This window comes from Eucalyptus grandis, chromosome 9 (genome assembly GCF_016545825.1).
Source record: "Eucalyptus grandis isolate ANBG69807.140 chromosome 9, ASM1654582v1, whole genome shotgun sequence".
In the NCBI taxonomy this organism is placed as follows: Eukaryota; Viridiplantae; Streptophyta; class Magnoliopsida; order Myrtales; family Myrtaceae; genus Eucalyptus; species Eucalyptus grandis.
In genome coordinates this window covers 42,328,970-42,346,995 of record NC_052620.1, presented here as the reverse complement: position 1 = coordinate 42,346,995, position 18,026 = coordinate 42,328,970, and the positions used below count along the sequence as shown (strand labels likewise).

The following is an 18,026-nucleotide window of genomic DNA, read 5'->3' as shown; positions in this document are numbered from 1 at the left end:
CTTTTTCTCTGTCTTCTTTTTATCCGTGGGCTTTGAATATACGAAACTTAAATTTTAGTCTCTGTTGCCAAAATCATGAAGAGAAACGAAAGGTAATGGAGCTCCAAAGACCCTCGTTTCCTTTCGTGATAGATACGGTATCAAATTCGTGGCTGCTATCGCATCAAAATTGGAAAGAGGAAATACTAAAATTACGAAAAAACGAGGAGAAAAAAGGAAATGAATTTGGAATTTTATGCCCGATCGTCCTCCCAACGAACGGTCTAAAAACAACTGTCCGACGCAAAACTATTCGCCCCGCCTCGTACTCAAGCGAGACAGGACAAGCGCCGCACGCGAACGGGAAAACAGTCAAATTCAACCATTTAAAAATCCTCCCGTGATCAATCAATCACCGCCGCGACACCCCGCCCTTCAAGTAATCCCTCCATGCACCGCCGCACGCCGATCGGCCACCGCGACGCCGCGACCGCCATGGAAGCTCTCAACTCCCTCACCGCCATCGCGCCGCTCCTCCTCCGCAACCTCGTCACTTCCGCCTTCATCTTCGCCGACAAGTCCTTCCTCAGCCTCGCCGAGAAGTACCGCCTCCTCGAGCTCCTCCGCTACCTCGTCCTCTCCTCCTTCCTCTTCTTCCTCAGCTTCCTCCCTTCCCTCTTCCCCTCCTCCGCTAGCCCCCTCCCCCGCCGCCCCCACGACGGCCGCTCCCTCCTCAAGCCCCCGAAGCCCGCCGCCGCCGGCGGCCCCGCGCCGCGCCTCCCCACTCCGCCGCGTGCGACTCCGGCATCGCCCGCGCGCTGTCGCAGCTCCTCGCCATCGTCAACAACGTCCCCGTGAGCTCCCGCAAGTACGAGGCCGTCCGGTCCTTGGCCGAGAGGCTCATCGATGAGAACCAGCAGGAGGGGACCGAGGCCCTGCTCGAGGTCAATCGGACGGTTCTGTCGGCAGCTTTCTCGAGGACTCTCAGCCAGCTCGAGGCTGCGATGGTGGAGAGGAGCGGCAGCGCGGCTGCGGGGCCGGTGGCTCCGGCTCCGGCGACGGCTCCGGCTCGGGGAAGACCGTCTCGGTGGAGTATAAAGAGAACCGGGTTCTGAGGGCGATTCGGTCCGTTCAGGATGTGGCTAGGCGTGGGCGGGCCTGGTGGTCGAGCGAAGAGCCGACCCGGTTGGGGAGCTCGGCTGAGAAGCTTGCGGCTGAGCTGGTTTGGTTGGCACAGAAATTGGTGGCTTGCGGGTCCGCCGAGGATGCGGTTTGTAGTTGGGCGTCGGCTAGTAATTTGGCTTGGCTCGCTATCTCGGCGGAGCCGCGTCTCCAAGGTTCCCTAGTCAAGGTTTCTGGTAAGCTCTAAATCTTTTGTCCTCGCAATATTTGAAGCTTGAGTAATTGAAAAAAAAAAGGGGTTAATTCGACAGTGAACTCATCTAGCATTCCAGTATCGACATCTCTTGAAAAAAAAAATGGTTACTTTTCATTGGAAGGGCAAGTGTGTCAGGTTTTGTCAATTACGGTATCAACATCTCTTGGTAATGACCTGATTTTGGTTCAACGGGTGACGCCATTTTATGCTTTAGGTGGGGAAAGAATTCAGAATTGTCGCTGTGAGAAAAATTGTTTTTGTCTGAACCATTAGATTACCGTCTGTCAAATGGAAGCAGTAAAAGCTATGTCATAACTTTCCGACATCGTACGCATTGCAAGAAAATGTCATAAAAAAGACAAGTGAAGTCTATATTCTGATCTGACCAAAAAAAAAAAAAAAGTCTATATTCTGAAAGTAGGTGTCATAAAACACGATTGACATTGACGGATCAAAGATGGGTCCTACAGCTGGAGCCACAATAGGCACCGCAAGACTTTTGACTAATAAAACGGGTGATTGTTGAACTAGAAGACTGGTAGTTTTTACTTTCTTCCGCTACTGCAACTTAGCTGCGGAATATTCTTGTAAATGCGTTTATTCGCCAAATATGCACCAGACACCTATGGTCGATGTCAACATGATTTACTTTGTTCGACGTGCATTATTGATGTGTCGTCACTCTTCCTCTGTGGCCCTTTGTTTCATAAACAAGCTACATTATCTTATTGTGTGTATTGAATATGACGCAAATATTTTGATCTGCCCTCTTGCTTCTATGCACTTCCCCAACTCTGTTACTTTTTTTTTTTTTTTTTTAAATATCCCATTGGTTCCTTTTCTATTCATACTTGTGTTTTTTTTTTTTTTTGGCAATCCATCTTCAGAGTATTTGTCAAAATCTATGGGAAAAGGATATGTCGGATAGGTTTTAATTGCGATGAATGAATTAGTGGTTGCACAAGGATGCCTTTAAAAACTATGTTCCGAGATCACTCTAATTTATAAAGACCCCACACAGATCCCATGTAGTGATATTGACCAAATCAATCTTTGAAGAAGACCTTTCTAGCCCACTTGCACCTCGTGCTTAGGCATTACTGGTTCTATGGAGAAGAGAATAGCAATCCAATTTATTTCTTAGGCGCATGCTTGAGAGTGTCGACCTTGTTGTTTCAAACATGTGATATTTGAATCTTTGACTTTTCTGCCGTCCTTTTTTGAGTCTAGTGGCTATCTCTGTGGATGGGAATTTCCTCACCTATAGTATATGTTGAATACAGCTGTGCTTCAGTGCAAGCAACTTACCAAGCCAATTTGTCAAATCAATCATATATATATATATATTTTTTTTTTTTCCGTTGAACATCCTAGTTGAGAAAATGCATTCTATCATATTATGTGGCCACTTTCTGGTCGTAATCACTTCAGTAACTTTTAAGCACATGAACACTGATATATTGTGAGAGAGCTGTTTAATTTTGGAGGGTAATTTCCTACAACTGGGGAGGGTCTGTACTGTATCCCGTTATGCCTATGAGGCAGTGTCATGAATTTGTCGAAAATTTGACTGTTGCTAGGAAACGTCAATTCCTGCAACTATATTTTGATGGCTCCTTCCTTTGTTCTTTGTTTTACCTTAGCTCTGTTGTTTCATAATTTCATTTCGATTCCTTCCTTTTAGCATTCTTATTCAAACAAGCCAAGGACATGGGGCTGGACGAAATCGATGAAAGCAAGAAGGAGCAACAGCGGCAGACAAGGATGAAGATGTTGATGTCATGGTTGCCACTGCTATGCAGAGCAAGCAATGGAACAGATGCCCCCGTTCTAAGCCTCAGTGAAAGAGCTGAACTGGAGAGAGTGTTGGAGCAAACAATCGAAATGCTGGGACAGGAGGAGGAGCAGGAAGAAGTGCTCTCCCAGTGGCTTCACCACTTCATGTATTGCCCATCATCCGACTGGCCTAATCTTCATGCCTCCTACACACGCTGGTGCGCTGCTTCTCGCAAGCTGTTACTTCTTCAGTGAATGTGTAGCTGAATTAGTCTTCCAGAAGAAGATTCTTCACTAGCTAGAAAGTACAAGGTTTGTAGGTATTGATACCGCAATAGCATTTTAAGGTATTATATGAAGTTATGTAATCTAAGCTTTAAGAATGGAAGAGAGCAAATGCTTCTCGTTGTAGATTGTGTACTGTAATCTAGCAAATATAGCAGTTAATATTCTTTTAATGTGGAAAACTCCAGAAAAGTATTCCCATATATCATCGTGAGAGAACGACTTTCACCCTATAACGTGAGGAAAACGTCCAGTGGAATATGATGTCCAAATCATCAAGAACATGAAAGCTCAAGTCACAGAGAAATCTTGGTTGCGTAAATGTCAAACACTTCGGATGATGATAGTTGAGGTTCCTGCATGAAAGTTCGAAGATGAGCTCAATGATTATGGTCGTCGTGAATAAAGTACTTAAGCACAATAAGTCATCTGTATTGCAATTTTTACACTCTATGGTCGTCGAAGATGGCATTTACCACGGTTCTTTTTGGGCATATTCTCAATTATTTCATTTGGGTCGCCACTTTATTTGTAATCCCTCTGGACATTGATAGACATGTTTTCAACGTTGATGCCATGTGCGAAATCAACAATTCACGGTTACTCAGCAACAAAGACGACGTACGTTCATCTCGTGAAGTTTGATAGCTGTGCAAGATAATCTCGATCATGTCTCCATCAGCTAAGGATCTTAGCAGTGCCTATCTTGGTGCATGAATAGGCGTGAGACGATGAGAATTGCATCAGTAATGTGCTGTGCCTTTTTCCCAGACCAATCTTTTTAACCCTCATCGCAAAATGTTCGGCAACATATATTTTCTTCTGGGAAGTCATGTGCTTCGCTCAATTAATTATGCGATGGTTGAGAACGCCAACAGGCTAGAGATAAGTTAACACTGAGAGCCTAATTAATGGGTTTCCCCTGGGCTACAAAAGAACTCTTACCATCAAAACTTTTTAACTCTTATCCGAGTAATTCCAGGTGCAAAGCGATTCTAATGGTTTAGAATGATTAATACCTGAGTCCATCCAGCACCAAGCAGTTTGTTAACAAGGGATGCAATTGGACCCTTGAAACGTACTCTGGCGCTGGCCTCGCGAATTGTATGACGCATGGCGATCAGTAGATGACCGTATGTGAGTTCATGCCCTTTTAGCATTGCTTGAATGAAGCTGTATGTCATGGCACCAGTTGCTGTCCCTCCTGATAATGCCTGCAGACACAAAAGTGAGATACCACATAATGTTTGTCGATGCAATGGAATCAACCTTTTCCAATGTCCTGTTCCATTGATTAATGGCAGTTCATATCTGGAATCAATCCTGGAACTTGAAAGTCTAAAACAAGCATCATTGAAGAAACTTTTCATTTATATCACATCATCCTAGGACTCGCATTAGCCAAACAACAAGAAAAACTCTAGCACTGAAATCTAGCAAGGCTTCACAAGAAAACTGCTTTGGACTCGATTGGTTGATCATCTAGCACTTACCATTCTTGTGACCTGAGGGGTTGCTGTAACAGGTCAATGACCACAGAACGAGAAGTCTAAACCAGAATCTAACTCACCGTTGTGTCCACAGAGGTCTGGTTATCATCGCAAGCGCTAATACAGAGGGCTAGTCCACCTCTTGTGCCTTTATAAACAGTTGACATGTATCCCTGATCTTCCCATCTGTAGGCACCTTCTCTACACAAAGATAGGTGATACTCGATTTAGTCAGCTTGGTGAGGTAGAAAGTGCAATAACCATCTCTTCATTATCAATAGAGACGGGAGAAAGGTCACTGACCGGTTCATCCTGCATAAAAAGGGTAGATCAAGCATGGTTCCGCTGTTGCAGGCATCAATAAGAGCATGGAGCTTGGCTCCTCGAGGCAGTGGTCTCACAATGGTGTCGTTAATGTCATCATCAAGTATCTTCCCTGCAATTTCATGATCAACTGGCCAGATAGATTCGTCAAACCCATCGATTTCATCCATATCATAATCGCGCTCTTTTGAGCCATGGCCAGAGAAGTGAAACACCAACGAGTCACCAGATTGGCAATCATGGACTAACCATCGCATAGCCATGAGGATGTTGTGCTTTGTTGGGATCCTGGTTGGATCCGTCTCTTCTTCTGTGCATAATTCGGGTGGCTACTCTTAGCAGTGTGAAATCAAATTGAGGGTATGTCATGTAATGTGCATCTTTGGTATGGTTTTCAAGCTTAAGATTAGAACTCGATGGGTTTCCGTCTTATTGAAGAGTGTTGCAAAAAGGTCTGGTCAGCCAACTAAAGGATTAGCTATTAGGTTCATGGATTCAAAGGAAGATAATATCATATGCTGGCGGTGTACTCCCTCAATGAGATAGAATCGCCTAGATGATAGAATAACTTAGGGACACGGGAGAAAGAACAGAACAGAGAAACTGCTTTAGCTCTGAGATTGAAGATAGGACGTACAAAACGGTTGTGGCCGGTACAAATCACTCATCAGGGGTTCACGCAGAGAGAGAGAGAGAGAGAGAGAGAGAGAGAGAGAGAGAGAGTACACCGACTCTGAGCTACCTGAGAGAATGAGTATAGAGTCGTTTCGAAATCCCATCTCCTCGACCAGGAAGTAGCGCATGCACCTCACATCGTTGACACTTCCTTTGAGCTTGTACCTCTTTCCTGTATAGCTTACTCCACAAAGCAAAGCACGCTTCCTGCCATGAACTGAAGTAGGCAGCCGTGGCAGAGACGGAGCCGGAGGATAATAGCCATAGTTCGATGTGTATAGTCCAGGATAGCTGCCGGTTGGGTTGGCTAGAGAATGGATGTTGTTTGTAACAGTACCGACGAGGCCTTTTACAAAGTTAGCTGCGCGGTATAGAGAATTCTTGGCTTGAATCGGTGGAGGATCGTAGAGGTTAGTATTGGTGACAGATAGGCACACCGCACAACGAACTGCTTGCGCCTCCGGCGGCACCACAAGTTGCACGCCACACCAACTGCATCTCCCTCTCCTATCTGCCATTTGATATCTCAGAGACTACGGATGGTATGGGAAAGAACCTATCCGAGGATCTACTAAAGGCTTGCAGCACACAGATGCCAATGAATAATTCTTCACGCGAATGCCAATGTCTGAATTTAGAGATAGTTAAAGAGTGAGGAGAAAGTTGACACATTGAAGTAATCAGGCGGCGAAGGTGAACCAGATTCTATTAAAAGTTGTCCGTAATATTAGAATTGGCCAAATTCTCTTAAAAATCTCAGACTTCAACTCAATCTCAATTCTAGCAAAAGAAAATTCTAAAAAAAAGAAGCTTTAGGTTGGGTTCCAGTTCTAATCCTTTTTTATTTTTTTTTATCTCATAAAAAAACACCAATTTTAAGTTGGGTCTCCATTTGGGGCTGAACTTCTTTTATCTCATAAAAAAAAAAAAAAATCTAAAACTTTCATTTGATTTCGAAATTTGCTTCATCAAGTTTTTTAGTGACACATCAAGTCATTAACAACATTATGAGACGAAAACTTAACTGGGCCTAGATTTGAGTATCTACTTAAAGTTGGTGCTCTTTTACTAGATTAAAAAAAAAAAGGTTTAGGCCAGAATTGATAAATTGGTGCTTTTCATGAGACCAAAATATAAGTTGGGCCAGAACCGGAACCCCACCTGAAGTTGTTGGCTTTTAAGGGAGTGAGGTCCGTTAGAATTGCACAAATGATCTTATTCTTTGTTGTAAACTATCTAAAGGTGTTTTCTGAAATTTCTTCTAAATGAAAACTACCCAGGGAACTGCATCTCTTGTAGTGGAGAGAGGCACGTATATTATTAAAGGTCATCCTTTCTGTTTCTTTATTCACTTTAGCCTTATTTGAGTCATGCTGCGGATTGCGGGGAATCAGATTCTTGCTTCTCGGATTTTTCTTTGTTCTTTCTTGTACATGGCCCCTGAGGTAAAGGGAACCAGGGACAGGTTCTTATTCTTCGGCTTGGTTGTTTGGCACATGAGCCTGATAAAAATGTCAAAGGCCTTCATGGTAATGCCTTAAGGCACCAATGGTGGAAAAAAGGAGTGATGTACAGAACTTCCCGCGTGAACACACATGGACCGCCTTTCACTCAACAGTTCCTCGATGGATTTTTTGAGTGATTCTCGTTCTTGGCATGAGTTTCTTCATAGTTTAAGGGGAATCTTCCTAAAATGCAAATCTTCCTTGCATTTCTGAGAGCCATCTGTAAAGTGCAGACAAAAATTTGCATCTGAACTCCTGCGCGCAATTTCTCCAGCTTCCTTGTCATATCTCAAAAAAAACTTTTACCATATCATAATGAAGTACAAAGGAACTATCTGATGGCAAGAGGGGGGTGAAGAAAGAAGAAACCAGTTGCAGAATGTAAGGGATCTGATGCTCATCCTATTCCTTTCACGCCTCATCATCTACCAAATGTGACAGATGTTCACATTGTTACTTCCTTCCATCACAAAATCTCCACAAAAGCTTGTTTTTGATCCTGATAAATATCCCACCATCCATCCCCAGCTTTGTTAGACGTGGAGTATGCTGTACTGGAGACATTTCCCTCTTTATAGCTCGACCGTCCTATTTTCAATACCTACCATGTCAGAACATGATAGCACAGGTTCCTGTAGAATTCAATTACATGTAATTCAGTCATTTTATGGAATTTAAGAAATTATTGACTTCAAAAACATTTGGTAATGCGACCTGCTACCATATTCAAACACCAGCTTCTTTTCGATTGACTAACACTTAAAGCACAAGTTTGGCCGAGATTCCACATCTCCATTCTCCAATCCTACTTTTATCACAATTGCACCACCTTTTGTGTTTTATTGAGAAGGCAGACCCATTCGTTTCTTTTATTTTCTTCAAAATTTTGTATCCCGCCTGTCATCTTCTGGGACCGGCAAACTCCAAAACTATGGTAGATTTGTGGTTGACGTGACGATGATAATTTCAGATGTAACTAATGCATCTAATAAACAGAAACATCAGGTCCCTTTGACACCTAATAATCTCTTCTTGAATCAAGAATCATGGCAAGGTATATTGTTGATTCTAGGATGAATTATATGATTCCATTTCAGGTCACAATTATATTGAGTCAATATTACATTCAGGAAGGGAAGGAGATGACCTGTAACATTTTGGCACGAAACAACCTTGAAAGGATAGGAGTATTTAAGCAATTAGATTCGTTAGCTTCATCGATGACATTTTGCATCGCTGCCAGTAGTTCTTTATATGTAATCTTGGGTTTTTGCGGATAGCTTGGATGAAGCTTGAGGTCATGGCACCAGACATCATCTTCCCGTAGAGAGCCTGCAAGCAATGTTTATTATTGAAGAATCTCCAAGGAAATATGAGTATATTGATACTGTTGATATAAAAAAACCAGAGAAGCTTAAACTTGGTAAATTGAGTACGCTTCACGTTTGAATCGAGATTCTTTTCAAATTCACAAACTTCCGTTTGGCACTAGGAACTGTTTCTTCTGTTGAAGTTACAAATTTTATCACATTTTATGCATATCTACCTAGGCAAAGGTGTATTCATATAATGAGATCTAGTTCTTGCTTGTCGCAGGTGCATGTGCACCCACATTGAGGGGATGATGGCTGAACTCAACCTCAATTCATCCAGACATGTCAATTTTAAGTCCTAGTTGGAATATCATCATTTTCCTACTGATATACAGGAATCTGAATGACTTCTTGATGTTAAGAATTAGCCACTTATCCTTGCATGCGACACTTCATCTTTTATCTCATGTTAACAGATCAGGATCACTAATTTTCCTAGTAAAATTCTGGAGAGATTTGCATAATAGCCAGGGAAACAAACTAAAGAGAGCAACAACAGATGGAAAATTGTTTACATGCGAAGAGACAAGACTTTGTCAAAGGGCATATATCTTACAGAAGTATCAGCAGCCAGGTCCTCATCCGCACAAGCACTTAGACAAATGGCAAGTCCACCACTTGTTCCCTTATATGCACCCGAAGGAGGTCCATTATCCACCCACTGACCTCTGTTTCTCAGAAAATTTCCTCAGAAATTAATATTATTGGATAGGATCATTTCAGGTACTTTGCCTTCCTTCTTTTGTTTCCACATAAAAACTCAAACAGAAAATGCGAAGTTGTATGCATGCCCATCAGTGTGTTCAGCTATATATGCACTTCCTTTCTCAGACATTGAAGTGCCGATCTAGTATGAGAAAAATCTAAGAAGGAGGTTTATGATGCAAATTTAGTAGACCAGATTGCACAAAGAGTTCAGTGCATCGACAAAAAACATGAAGCGAGATTATCCAGTAATGTTTTACTACAAGATTAACATTTTTATCAAGTTAAAGTTGAAGGACTCACGTTGTAATGTTGTATACATATGACAGATCTAGAACAGTCCCACTATGACAAGAATCAACTAGCGCATGGAGGGTTACCCCTTTCGGCAGCGGACGAACAATTGTGGAATTTATTTCATTATCGAGGATGACGCCTTCTGTGGTAAAATCAACTGGACAGATGCTTTCGTTAAATCCATCCAATTCATCGCCATCACTCTCAGGATGCCGTAAACCGTGCCCTGAGAAGAAGAAAACCACCGAATCCTCTGACCTGCAGTCCCTGATAAGCCATTGAAACGCATCCATAATGTTCTTTCTTGTTGGTCTTTGATGCTCATTCTTCTCCTCTTCTGCAATTTAGTACATTTTCAATTATCATTTCACCCGGTTTCAACAGTCCAACCCAGCTCATGGTGGAAATGGCACAGCCAAAAAGCTATTCTATCAAGCTGTTCTTTTTGATTGTGTTATCTTCCTCAATTAATCATACGTATTTTCTATATGGAGATACTTGAAAAAGTAACTCAAAATTTCTCCAAGAAAGTAATTGTGTTTTAACAAGCATACGCACTGATTTCAGGAATCAATGGCCAAATTAGCATGCATTTGAATTAGAAGTTAGATAAATAATAAAGGACGTGAAAAGAGTGCAAGGGATCCGCGAAAATGACTGCAAAAGCAGTACCCCTTTCATTACAAGTGAATATAAGAATGCCTTAGATAGCAAACAACTGAAGTAATCGCATGTTGAAGTAATCGCGTGTTTGACCAAGAAGAAAGAAAAAGAAATCGCGTGTTGTAGTACCTGTAAGGACTCGAATGTTCTCCTCCAGAAATCCAAAGGTATGAATCAACAGTTCCTTCATGTGCTTTACATCATTAACAGTTCCCTTGAGCTCATACTTCCTCTTCTTGTAGCTCACCCCACAGAGAACGGCACGCTTTCCTGGATGCAGTTTAGTCGCTGATGTCATACCACTTCTGGGAACTGAGTACTGTATCGAGGAAGTACCACTGGAGTTGGAGCTGTTTGACTTCTTGCTTTTGAACTTACTTTGTAGCTTCTCCTTCAATATACATTTGGTATCCATGCGTGTTGGTGGCCTGACGTCGTACCTCGTGAGTTTGATGAGATTATGACAACAAGGGCAGTGCACTGCCTTTGAAGTCCATATTGGCCTCATCAGGTTTTGGCACTGGCTGCATCTTATGTAACGACCATCCATTGTGAACTGCGACATTTTTGCCCGTTTCGAGTCTAAGCACTCAGAGAATTCAGAAATGGAGCCTAGACCAGGTTGATGTTTCTCTATGAGACGGCAACAGGAGGGATCAACATTAGGAGTGTGGGATTTGAGTGCTGCCAATTGCCATGCTTGTGGAATTTATACTTTTCTTCTGATGATTGCACGCCGGAATTTTATAACATGGACTTTTTAATCATATGCTTTTCACACGGAACACTTCAATGAATACATTCACCGTGTCTGTAAGAGCGTTTCTGGCACCACTAGATTGGCAATCAACATGAGGAATCACATCAAGGCCTTTTACTTTCAATGGCGCTTCCTTGACGAATGATTTTTGACAATTTTGATGAAGTTGAAAAAGCGAGTTCATCTTTTTTTTTTTTTTTTTGTGTGTGTGTGTGTGTTTTCGGTAAAAGAAAAGTTGAGATCTTGTCCCCCTGATTAACAGCCGGTTCCACTGCAGGTGCTGTTAGTAGCATAAGTCAATTATTTTCATCTCATCATTCAAGAACTTGTAGAAACATTCAAGCACAAACATATGCAGTTACTAAACTGCCTACGTCACGTTTTCTTCAGTGTCTTCTGCTATGAATCTCTTAATCATGAACATGGACGGTGAATGTGATTCCACGGCACTTTCTCTTGCCTTCTCTGTTCAAGCAACAGAGCTTTTCGTGTGAATGGCATTTTAAAGGAAGGCCGGTAAATCTCATCTTTCCAATATTAGCAGGTAAACCCCCAAAAGCCAGGGAAGCAACATCTGTTTGTGAATGTTCTTGAATTGTGGGGTTGGAACGCTTTAAGGATTCTGCGTTGATTACTTTATCAATATTAAAACTATGAGTATGCCCCTCGTTAGTCTTCTTTCCTTTATTCTTTGATTTAATTCCAACGTTGCTATACTAACAGTACCTTTAAATAACGGCGCGATTCAGATCACATGTTGAGAGAACCATATAATTCAAGATGGAGACTTGAAGATAGAGAAGCCACCGTTCTATTTGGAAAGCGGCACTGTCGGCTCTCCATTTCCCTTTATCTCCACGATCATCCGTCATTTATTCTCCCATAAATAAAGAGAAAGAACCTGATGCAACTACCCTTTATTCAGTTTGTCTTTGATCAAGGTCTGTGGGCTTATTATCCCCTTTTTCCCCGCATCTAGATTCTCCCTCATCGGAAGACTAAAGGTGATCATCCTTTGTAGATTTGCCGGAAAAATCTTCCTTAGGAAGAGGAGAAACAGGAAAGCGAAGAACTAAAGTGCAGGAGCCATCGAGGCAGCTTTACCTTATCTTTTTCTTAAGCTCAATTAATTTGGCAAATCAAAGGGAGTAGTGATATCGGCTGCAAGAGTCAAATCCAAACGTGTCACATTTCTAGGGGAAAAGGGTAATTTCTTTTTTTACACTTCTTACTATTAGATAGTGCCCATAAATTTCATGATAGGTACCCAAAGATTCATAGTGAATCTCGATAGGAACTTCTCTTGAAGCAATAATGCGTTGATCTAGTCGCCATCGAAGCCACAAAGGACTATCTAAATTGATTCTTTTCTATCGATAAGCTCTAATTGCATCATAGGAATTACAAAAAAAAGATTCTTTTTTTTTTTCTATACTTATAGTTATTATCATAAGTTATTTCATTTTGATAGTTTCTGCGATTCCATGAATTATACCTATTTGTACAAATACCTAGAGTGATATTTCGAAGTAAAAACTTCACTTTCCCACGAATAAACATTCCAGAAGAAAGGAGACAGACCCTGAATCTCCCAATAGATCCGCAGTCCAAGGGTCAGCAAATTACATTAGAAATCTCACCTCTCCACGCCCAGATGCACAAGCTTTTCAGTTCACCAGGATCAAAAAGGTGGAAGAGGAAAAGAAAGGTGCGACAGATCACAAAGTTCGAACATCGGACACTTGGATCTCGAAACAGGAAATAATAAACTTCTTGTTGTATTGGATCAGACCGCTAAAACATAGAAATAATTGAACGTTATTTCTCTGGTACCTGAGCAAATGCTCAATGATGTTAAATGGTCAAAAAGAACCGCAGCGGGTACTTGTAAACTCACCATGAGTTATTTGTTTTCCTTTTCATGTTTGTTCTTTTTTATTCTTTCCTTTTTTCTTCACTGCCGCAGCCTGGAAAGGGCCACTACCAATGATTGACATCCGAGGGGAATAAACCTCATGTCTTCGCAGTCGCAGCACATATCAAGTCATCAAAGATGATGCTACACTAATACAAGCCTGAGCGCAATGGCGACCGCACCATTAAAATCATAACCAATCATAAAAGCTGAACAGAATCCAAGCACAGAAAGAAACAAATAAGCTGAGTTGAACCTTCCAAGAGGGGGCTAATAAAAGGGGACAGAATGGTATACAGATTTTCCAATATATAACATGATCTGAGATTAACCCCTTAATATTGGGAAGAGATCGAAAGAGAGGCGCCGGGGGGTGAGTGGGGTTGTCATTCTGACAATGAAGAAGGCATTCACACACAGAGAATACACTACATTAACAATACATTACACCAGTGACTTGACAGGTCAGAAACAAGTGAAGCAAATACATTTGAGTGCTCAAAACTGGTAGGGGCAGGTAGTTTCCCCGTAGGATCCCCAGTCTGCATTACCCTGCCAAGCACTAACCGTCAGTGGACTGAAAACTCATAAGTCATAACCATATGACACTAGCTCGAAAATGGATAAAGTAACAGTGGACAATTAACTAGGAGGAGCTCGTCCATAAAGGAGCCAAGACCAGAAAGATCCACTAAAAACAGAATTAAATGACGACTGCAGCTTTAATCTTTTTAAGACGAATCGCCAAGCAAACCCTGACAAGAGAGAAACCTCCCAATAGAAAGGATAATATTACCAATCATAACTGCAGCTGGCCCAAAGAACAGGATGCTTGTAAGCTAGCTCAGAGATGGCCTCAGTTCGAGGCAAAAGCACTGTCCAGCAGATTGAGTTGTCCAGAGATTTTAGTTTTGCAGGTTGGGCACATAAAACCGACTGAATCTGATGGCAATTCTGAATCAACAGAATCATGCTTAAACTCTACCCCGCACCACATACAAGCAGTAGTAAGCTGCTGTCTTGCAGCCACATCTAACATCACTTCTTCTGGTCCAAACCGCACAGGAGAAACATACTGCTGCTCTATGTCAGCATTATTTGGCATATCTACTGGGACATCTGTCAAGGAATCTTCTGCTGTCACAAAATCATACTTCATAGTTTCCTCTTCATCATATCTTATCTCCTCAAATGCGGCTAAGTCATCATTTTTCTTTTCAGCAGCATGGGGATCGCTCTCCTCCTGACAAATGATTCACACAAAAGAAGATTCTTCACTACAGGACAAAAAAATGAAGTGCCCTACCAAAGAACCGGGCAGCTGATTAACAGCCCGTGCCAACTTTGCATCAAGCATGTGGAGAGTGTGAACTAGCTGAGCCCCACAGCCACAAGATAGAAGGCAAGACAAGAGTCAAATTAGTATTTTCAACTCGGCGAAAGAATCAAAGTTTGCATAATGGATACAAGAAAACTACAGCCACCAACTACAGTAAACAGAAGCCAAACAAGGAGTTGCGAATCATGGAACTTTGACCAAACCAAGTCAGCAATGTGAAGGAATTTGAAAGGGCTTAAACCAAATCAAAACAGTTATTAGAAGAAAGTCTAAATTTGGAAAGCACGGAATAGGTAGTAAGAACTCTCATTTGCGTAGTAAGATCAAAATAAACAAGAGACTGAACAATACATCACTGCTCAATGATGAATCATCCAACAAATGAAATTAATCACGGTAAGAGCACCTTGGAGACTGAATCTGGAGCTTCGTCTTCACCAAAAGCAATCTCAAATATCTGCTGCATTGTCTTGCTCACATGATCACTGGCTTCATTTTTGCTGCTTCCCACTGTACTTTCTAGCTCTTTCCCATCACTCTCGGGAGGGTCTAAGTTGCTAGTGCAGGCCACACTTTCAGCATTTTTACAATTTGCAATACTATCATTATCATTCGGTTTGACAAGAGAACTTTCAGGTCTTTTTTCCTGCAAAATACCACATTTATCGCTATTTGCTTCAACTGCAAATGCCTGATCATCATTTCCCCCAGATGTCTCAGGTGTGTCACAATTTTCTTCAATAGCTAATGATTCGATTGTAGTACCAAAATTAGAGCTTATCTTGACATCTACAACATCGCTGGAGTCATCGAACTTCTCTTCCTTATGAGCATCCATATTCCGACCATCTTTATTAGTTGACTCTGGTTCTGCGGCTTCCTCAATGGAGTTTCTTTTTATACTTGGTTCACCGACAGAAGGACCAAAGTCTGCACGAGGGCCAGCATTAGTTTCCATTACAGCATCAACTTTCTCCTCCTTAAGTCCATCATGACGGCAATTGTCAGACAGTTTATGATCATCTATGATGGGAGAAGTTTCGAGAATTGAACTCTGTGCAATTTCAATGAGAGCATCCATTTTAGAGATCTTCAAAGGTGGAACATCCCTGCTTGAAGACTCAATGTTCTTCTGAAGATGAGCATCCCCCTGTCCAGGCAATTCTTCCACTTTTCTAACATAGTTTCTCACATGGATTCCCACATGACCATTATATCGACGCCTTTCATCGAATACCTTATGGCAGAATTGGCATTCATATTTTCCATCTTTCATTATTACTCCATCTCCTACAGATGAACCAAGCCTATACCTCCTTGTTGTCTTTTGGTGGAAGGATAGCAGATGTTGCAGATACACATCCTTCTCATCAAAAGTCATGTTGCATTTATGACATTCGAAAAGGTCATGTATTTGAACCTCCGCCAAATTGTCAATTCCAAGCAAATTAACCTCCTGACCATGCTCGTTCGACAGAGATGGAATGGGCTTACTCATTCTGCTAATGGTACCAGGGCTTTGGCTATCATACTTATAGGTAATGCTTGCATGCTGAACATATACAAGGAAATATTTATCAGATTCATAGAAAACCAGCCTAATGCATGAAATATATGTTCAAGTGTTCAGAACCCACTTTGAAATCATGCTGAAAATCACTGGTTCTTTGACTGGCTGGCCTGCATGCATCTTTAAGCCCAAAGTGGTCACGAAGGTAAGAAGAAACCTCCTTGCATGATATGAATTGTTCTCCACTCGGGCTAAGAAAAGTATATCCCATTGGAATAATGTGAGATCAGCAATGAGAGAAGTGAGTAAATGGCATAATGGAAGGGCTTCACTATTACTGACATAAACTTGCAATAAAACTTATTGAAAACCAACAGAAGCAAGAGGAAGACTTTATGAGACACTAGAACCGATGAATGTCTTGAAAACATTGTCAGATCAAAAGTAAACCAACCTAAATTCTTCGTGAACTGAAAGTAGAGTGGGTATAGTCAGAAAAGTCGACATTCATAAGGTTTATAATCATCCATAACGTGCCTATACCTTGTAATCCTAATATGCAAGTTGAGATCCAGGAAACTAACACAGAGACTTCCGTGGGCAAACTGGAAGATATAGTAGCAAACTATAGAGGAGCAACCTCCTGAAAATTAAGCCTAGCAGGCTACCAACACATTCTTTTTTATAGGAAACTAAGCAAGCCAACAATTGCAATAACAATAAGGAAGCTCACCTTATATATCGACGGCAATACACTGAAGCGCGCCCCTCCTTTCTCTTGAGGCCAAGCAAGAGCTTCCACCCAATTGGCAACGCATCCCCTAAGACACATGCATCGACAATTTTCCTCCTTTTCCTCCTACTGCCCCATTGCCCTCCCAAATCCCTCATAAACCCTAACAACTCCTCCTCTGTCCCCAAACCTTCCGTCCTTTTCCTCAATTCCTCGGCATAAGTATCGTCGGCACCTGCCAATGACTCAATATCAACCATCACTCCATCCCTATTCACAATTTCTAACCCCACTTCACTTCCCTCCACATTCACCTTCACCTTCGGCTTCCTTCCTCTCTTCCGCTTCCTCTCGCCGGCGTAACTCATCCAATCCATTGACTCCCTCGCGGGCCCCACCGGTGCGGGCAGCGAGGGAGGGGTCAAATCAATGTGACCGAAATTAGGATTAGGGTTTTGGGAAATGAAATGCTTGAGATAGCTGATGATCATTCTGTTCTCGTGGCGTTCCGGATCGTCGGCGGAGACTGGCGGGGGCTTCGGAGTGGGGAGAAGACCGGGGAGGCGGTTGCGGTGGTGGTGACCGGTGGTGGCGGAGGATGTGGCGGCGGTGGCGGGGATTGGGGCTTCGGGGGGGCGAGAGTAGGTCTGGCGGCGGGAGCCGGCGCTCTCGTTGAAGATGGAGCGGTCGATCTTCGGGAAGAGGAGTTCATCGGGGAGGTGGGAATCGACGGCGGAGGAGGAGCGGAGGGAGAGGGCGAGGAGGTCAGATTGGGTCAACTTGGTCATGTCTACAATGTCGGAGAGAGAGTCGGGAGCCGGGGTCGGCGGCTGTTGGGAGATGGTCGCCGGAGCGGCGGCGATCGTCACCATGGCGCCGCCGGTGGTGGTGGCTGCTGGTGCTGCCGGTGGTGGTGGTGGTGGTAGACGATAGCAGTGACTTGGCGAGTACCGAGCGAACTTGGCAAGGACTTGCCAGTGAGAACGAACTCGAGCTTCGTCACCTCGTGGCAAGAAATTTACCGAAGGAGGAAGACACCAAGTGAGGCCCAAATACTATGGGCTAGGGTGGTACAGCCCATCATTCATGGGCCTATTTGGGCCCATTTGGATTGGCCCATTGTCCATTTGTATGCGAAGATTAGTCCAATCAACTCAAATATCCATGCCTTTACAGGAAATTCAGACTAACACACGTTCGTGATGAAAATGTTTCGACTGCTCCGGCCCGTACCTCCATATAAGACCTGAGCTTACTTGACAATATGTTATGGAACTTTGACATCGTACGCCGTGCAAATATTAGTAATTGAAACGACA

General features: G+C 42.7%; 4 protein-coding genes across 4 annotated transcripts; 1 reads left to right on the top strand and 3 right to left on the bottom strand.

The window, feature by feature from the left end:
- Nucleotides 1-310: 310 nt before the first annotated feature.
- LOC104419903 lies at nt 311-3,591 on the top strand. The gene is made up of 4 exons (XM_039301810.1): nt 311-673; nt 718-1,019; nt 1,082-1,337; nt 3,042-3,591. The coding sequence occupies exons 1-4, from the start codon at nt 430-432 to the stop codon at nt 3,386-3,388; spliced, it is 1,149 nt and encodes a 382-aa protein (XP_039157744.1). The 5' UTR covers nt 311-429; the 3' UTR covers nt 3,389-3,591.
- Nucleotides 3,562-6,592, bottom strand: LOC104419904 (metacaspase-3). The gene is made up of 5 exons (XM_010031735.3): nt 5,975-6,592; nt 5,212-5,542; nt 4,989-5,109; nt 4,438-4,632; nt 3,562-3,774 (listed from the first exon to the last, which is right to left on the bottom strand). The coding sequence occupies exons 1-5, from the start codon at nt 6,423-6,425 to the stop codon at nt 3,715-3,717; spliced, it is 1,158 nt and encodes a 385-aa protein (XP_010030037.2). The 5' UTR covers nt 6,426-6,592; the 3' UTR covers nt 3,562-3,714.
- A 1,178-nt stretch (nt 6,593-7,770) lies between these two features.
- LOC104419902 (metacaspase-1) lies at nt 7,771-11,163 on the bottom strand. Its single transcript, XM_010031732.3, has 5 exons — nt 10,580-11,163; nt 9,794-10,124; nt 9,342-9,453; nt 8,560-8,744; nt 7,771-8,044 (listed from the first exon to the last, which is right to left on the bottom strand). Exons 1-4 carry the CDS (start codon nt 11,013-11,015, stop codon nt 8,604-8,606), a joined length of 1,020 nt encoding a protein of 339 aa, XP_010030034.2. The 5' UTR covers nt 11,016-11,163; the 3' UTR covers nt 7,771-8,044; nt 8,560-8,603.
- Nucleotides 11,164-13,309: 2,146 nt separating this feature from the next.
- Nucleotides 13,310-17,708, bottom strand: LOC104419900. Its single transcript, XM_010031729.3, has 5 exons — nt 16,708-17,708; nt 16,102-16,225; nt 14,871-16,016; nt 13,922-14,368; nt 13,310-13,677 (listed from the first exon to the last, which is right to left on the bottom strand). The coding sequence occupies exons 1-4, from the start codon at nt 17,577-17,579 to the stop codon at nt 13,982-13,984; spliced, it is 2,529 nt and encodes an 842-aa protein (XP_010030031.2). The 5' UTR covers nt 17,580-17,708; the 3' UTR covers nt 13,310-13,677; nt 13,922-13,981.
- Nucleotides 17,709-18,026: the final 318 nt, after the last annotated feature.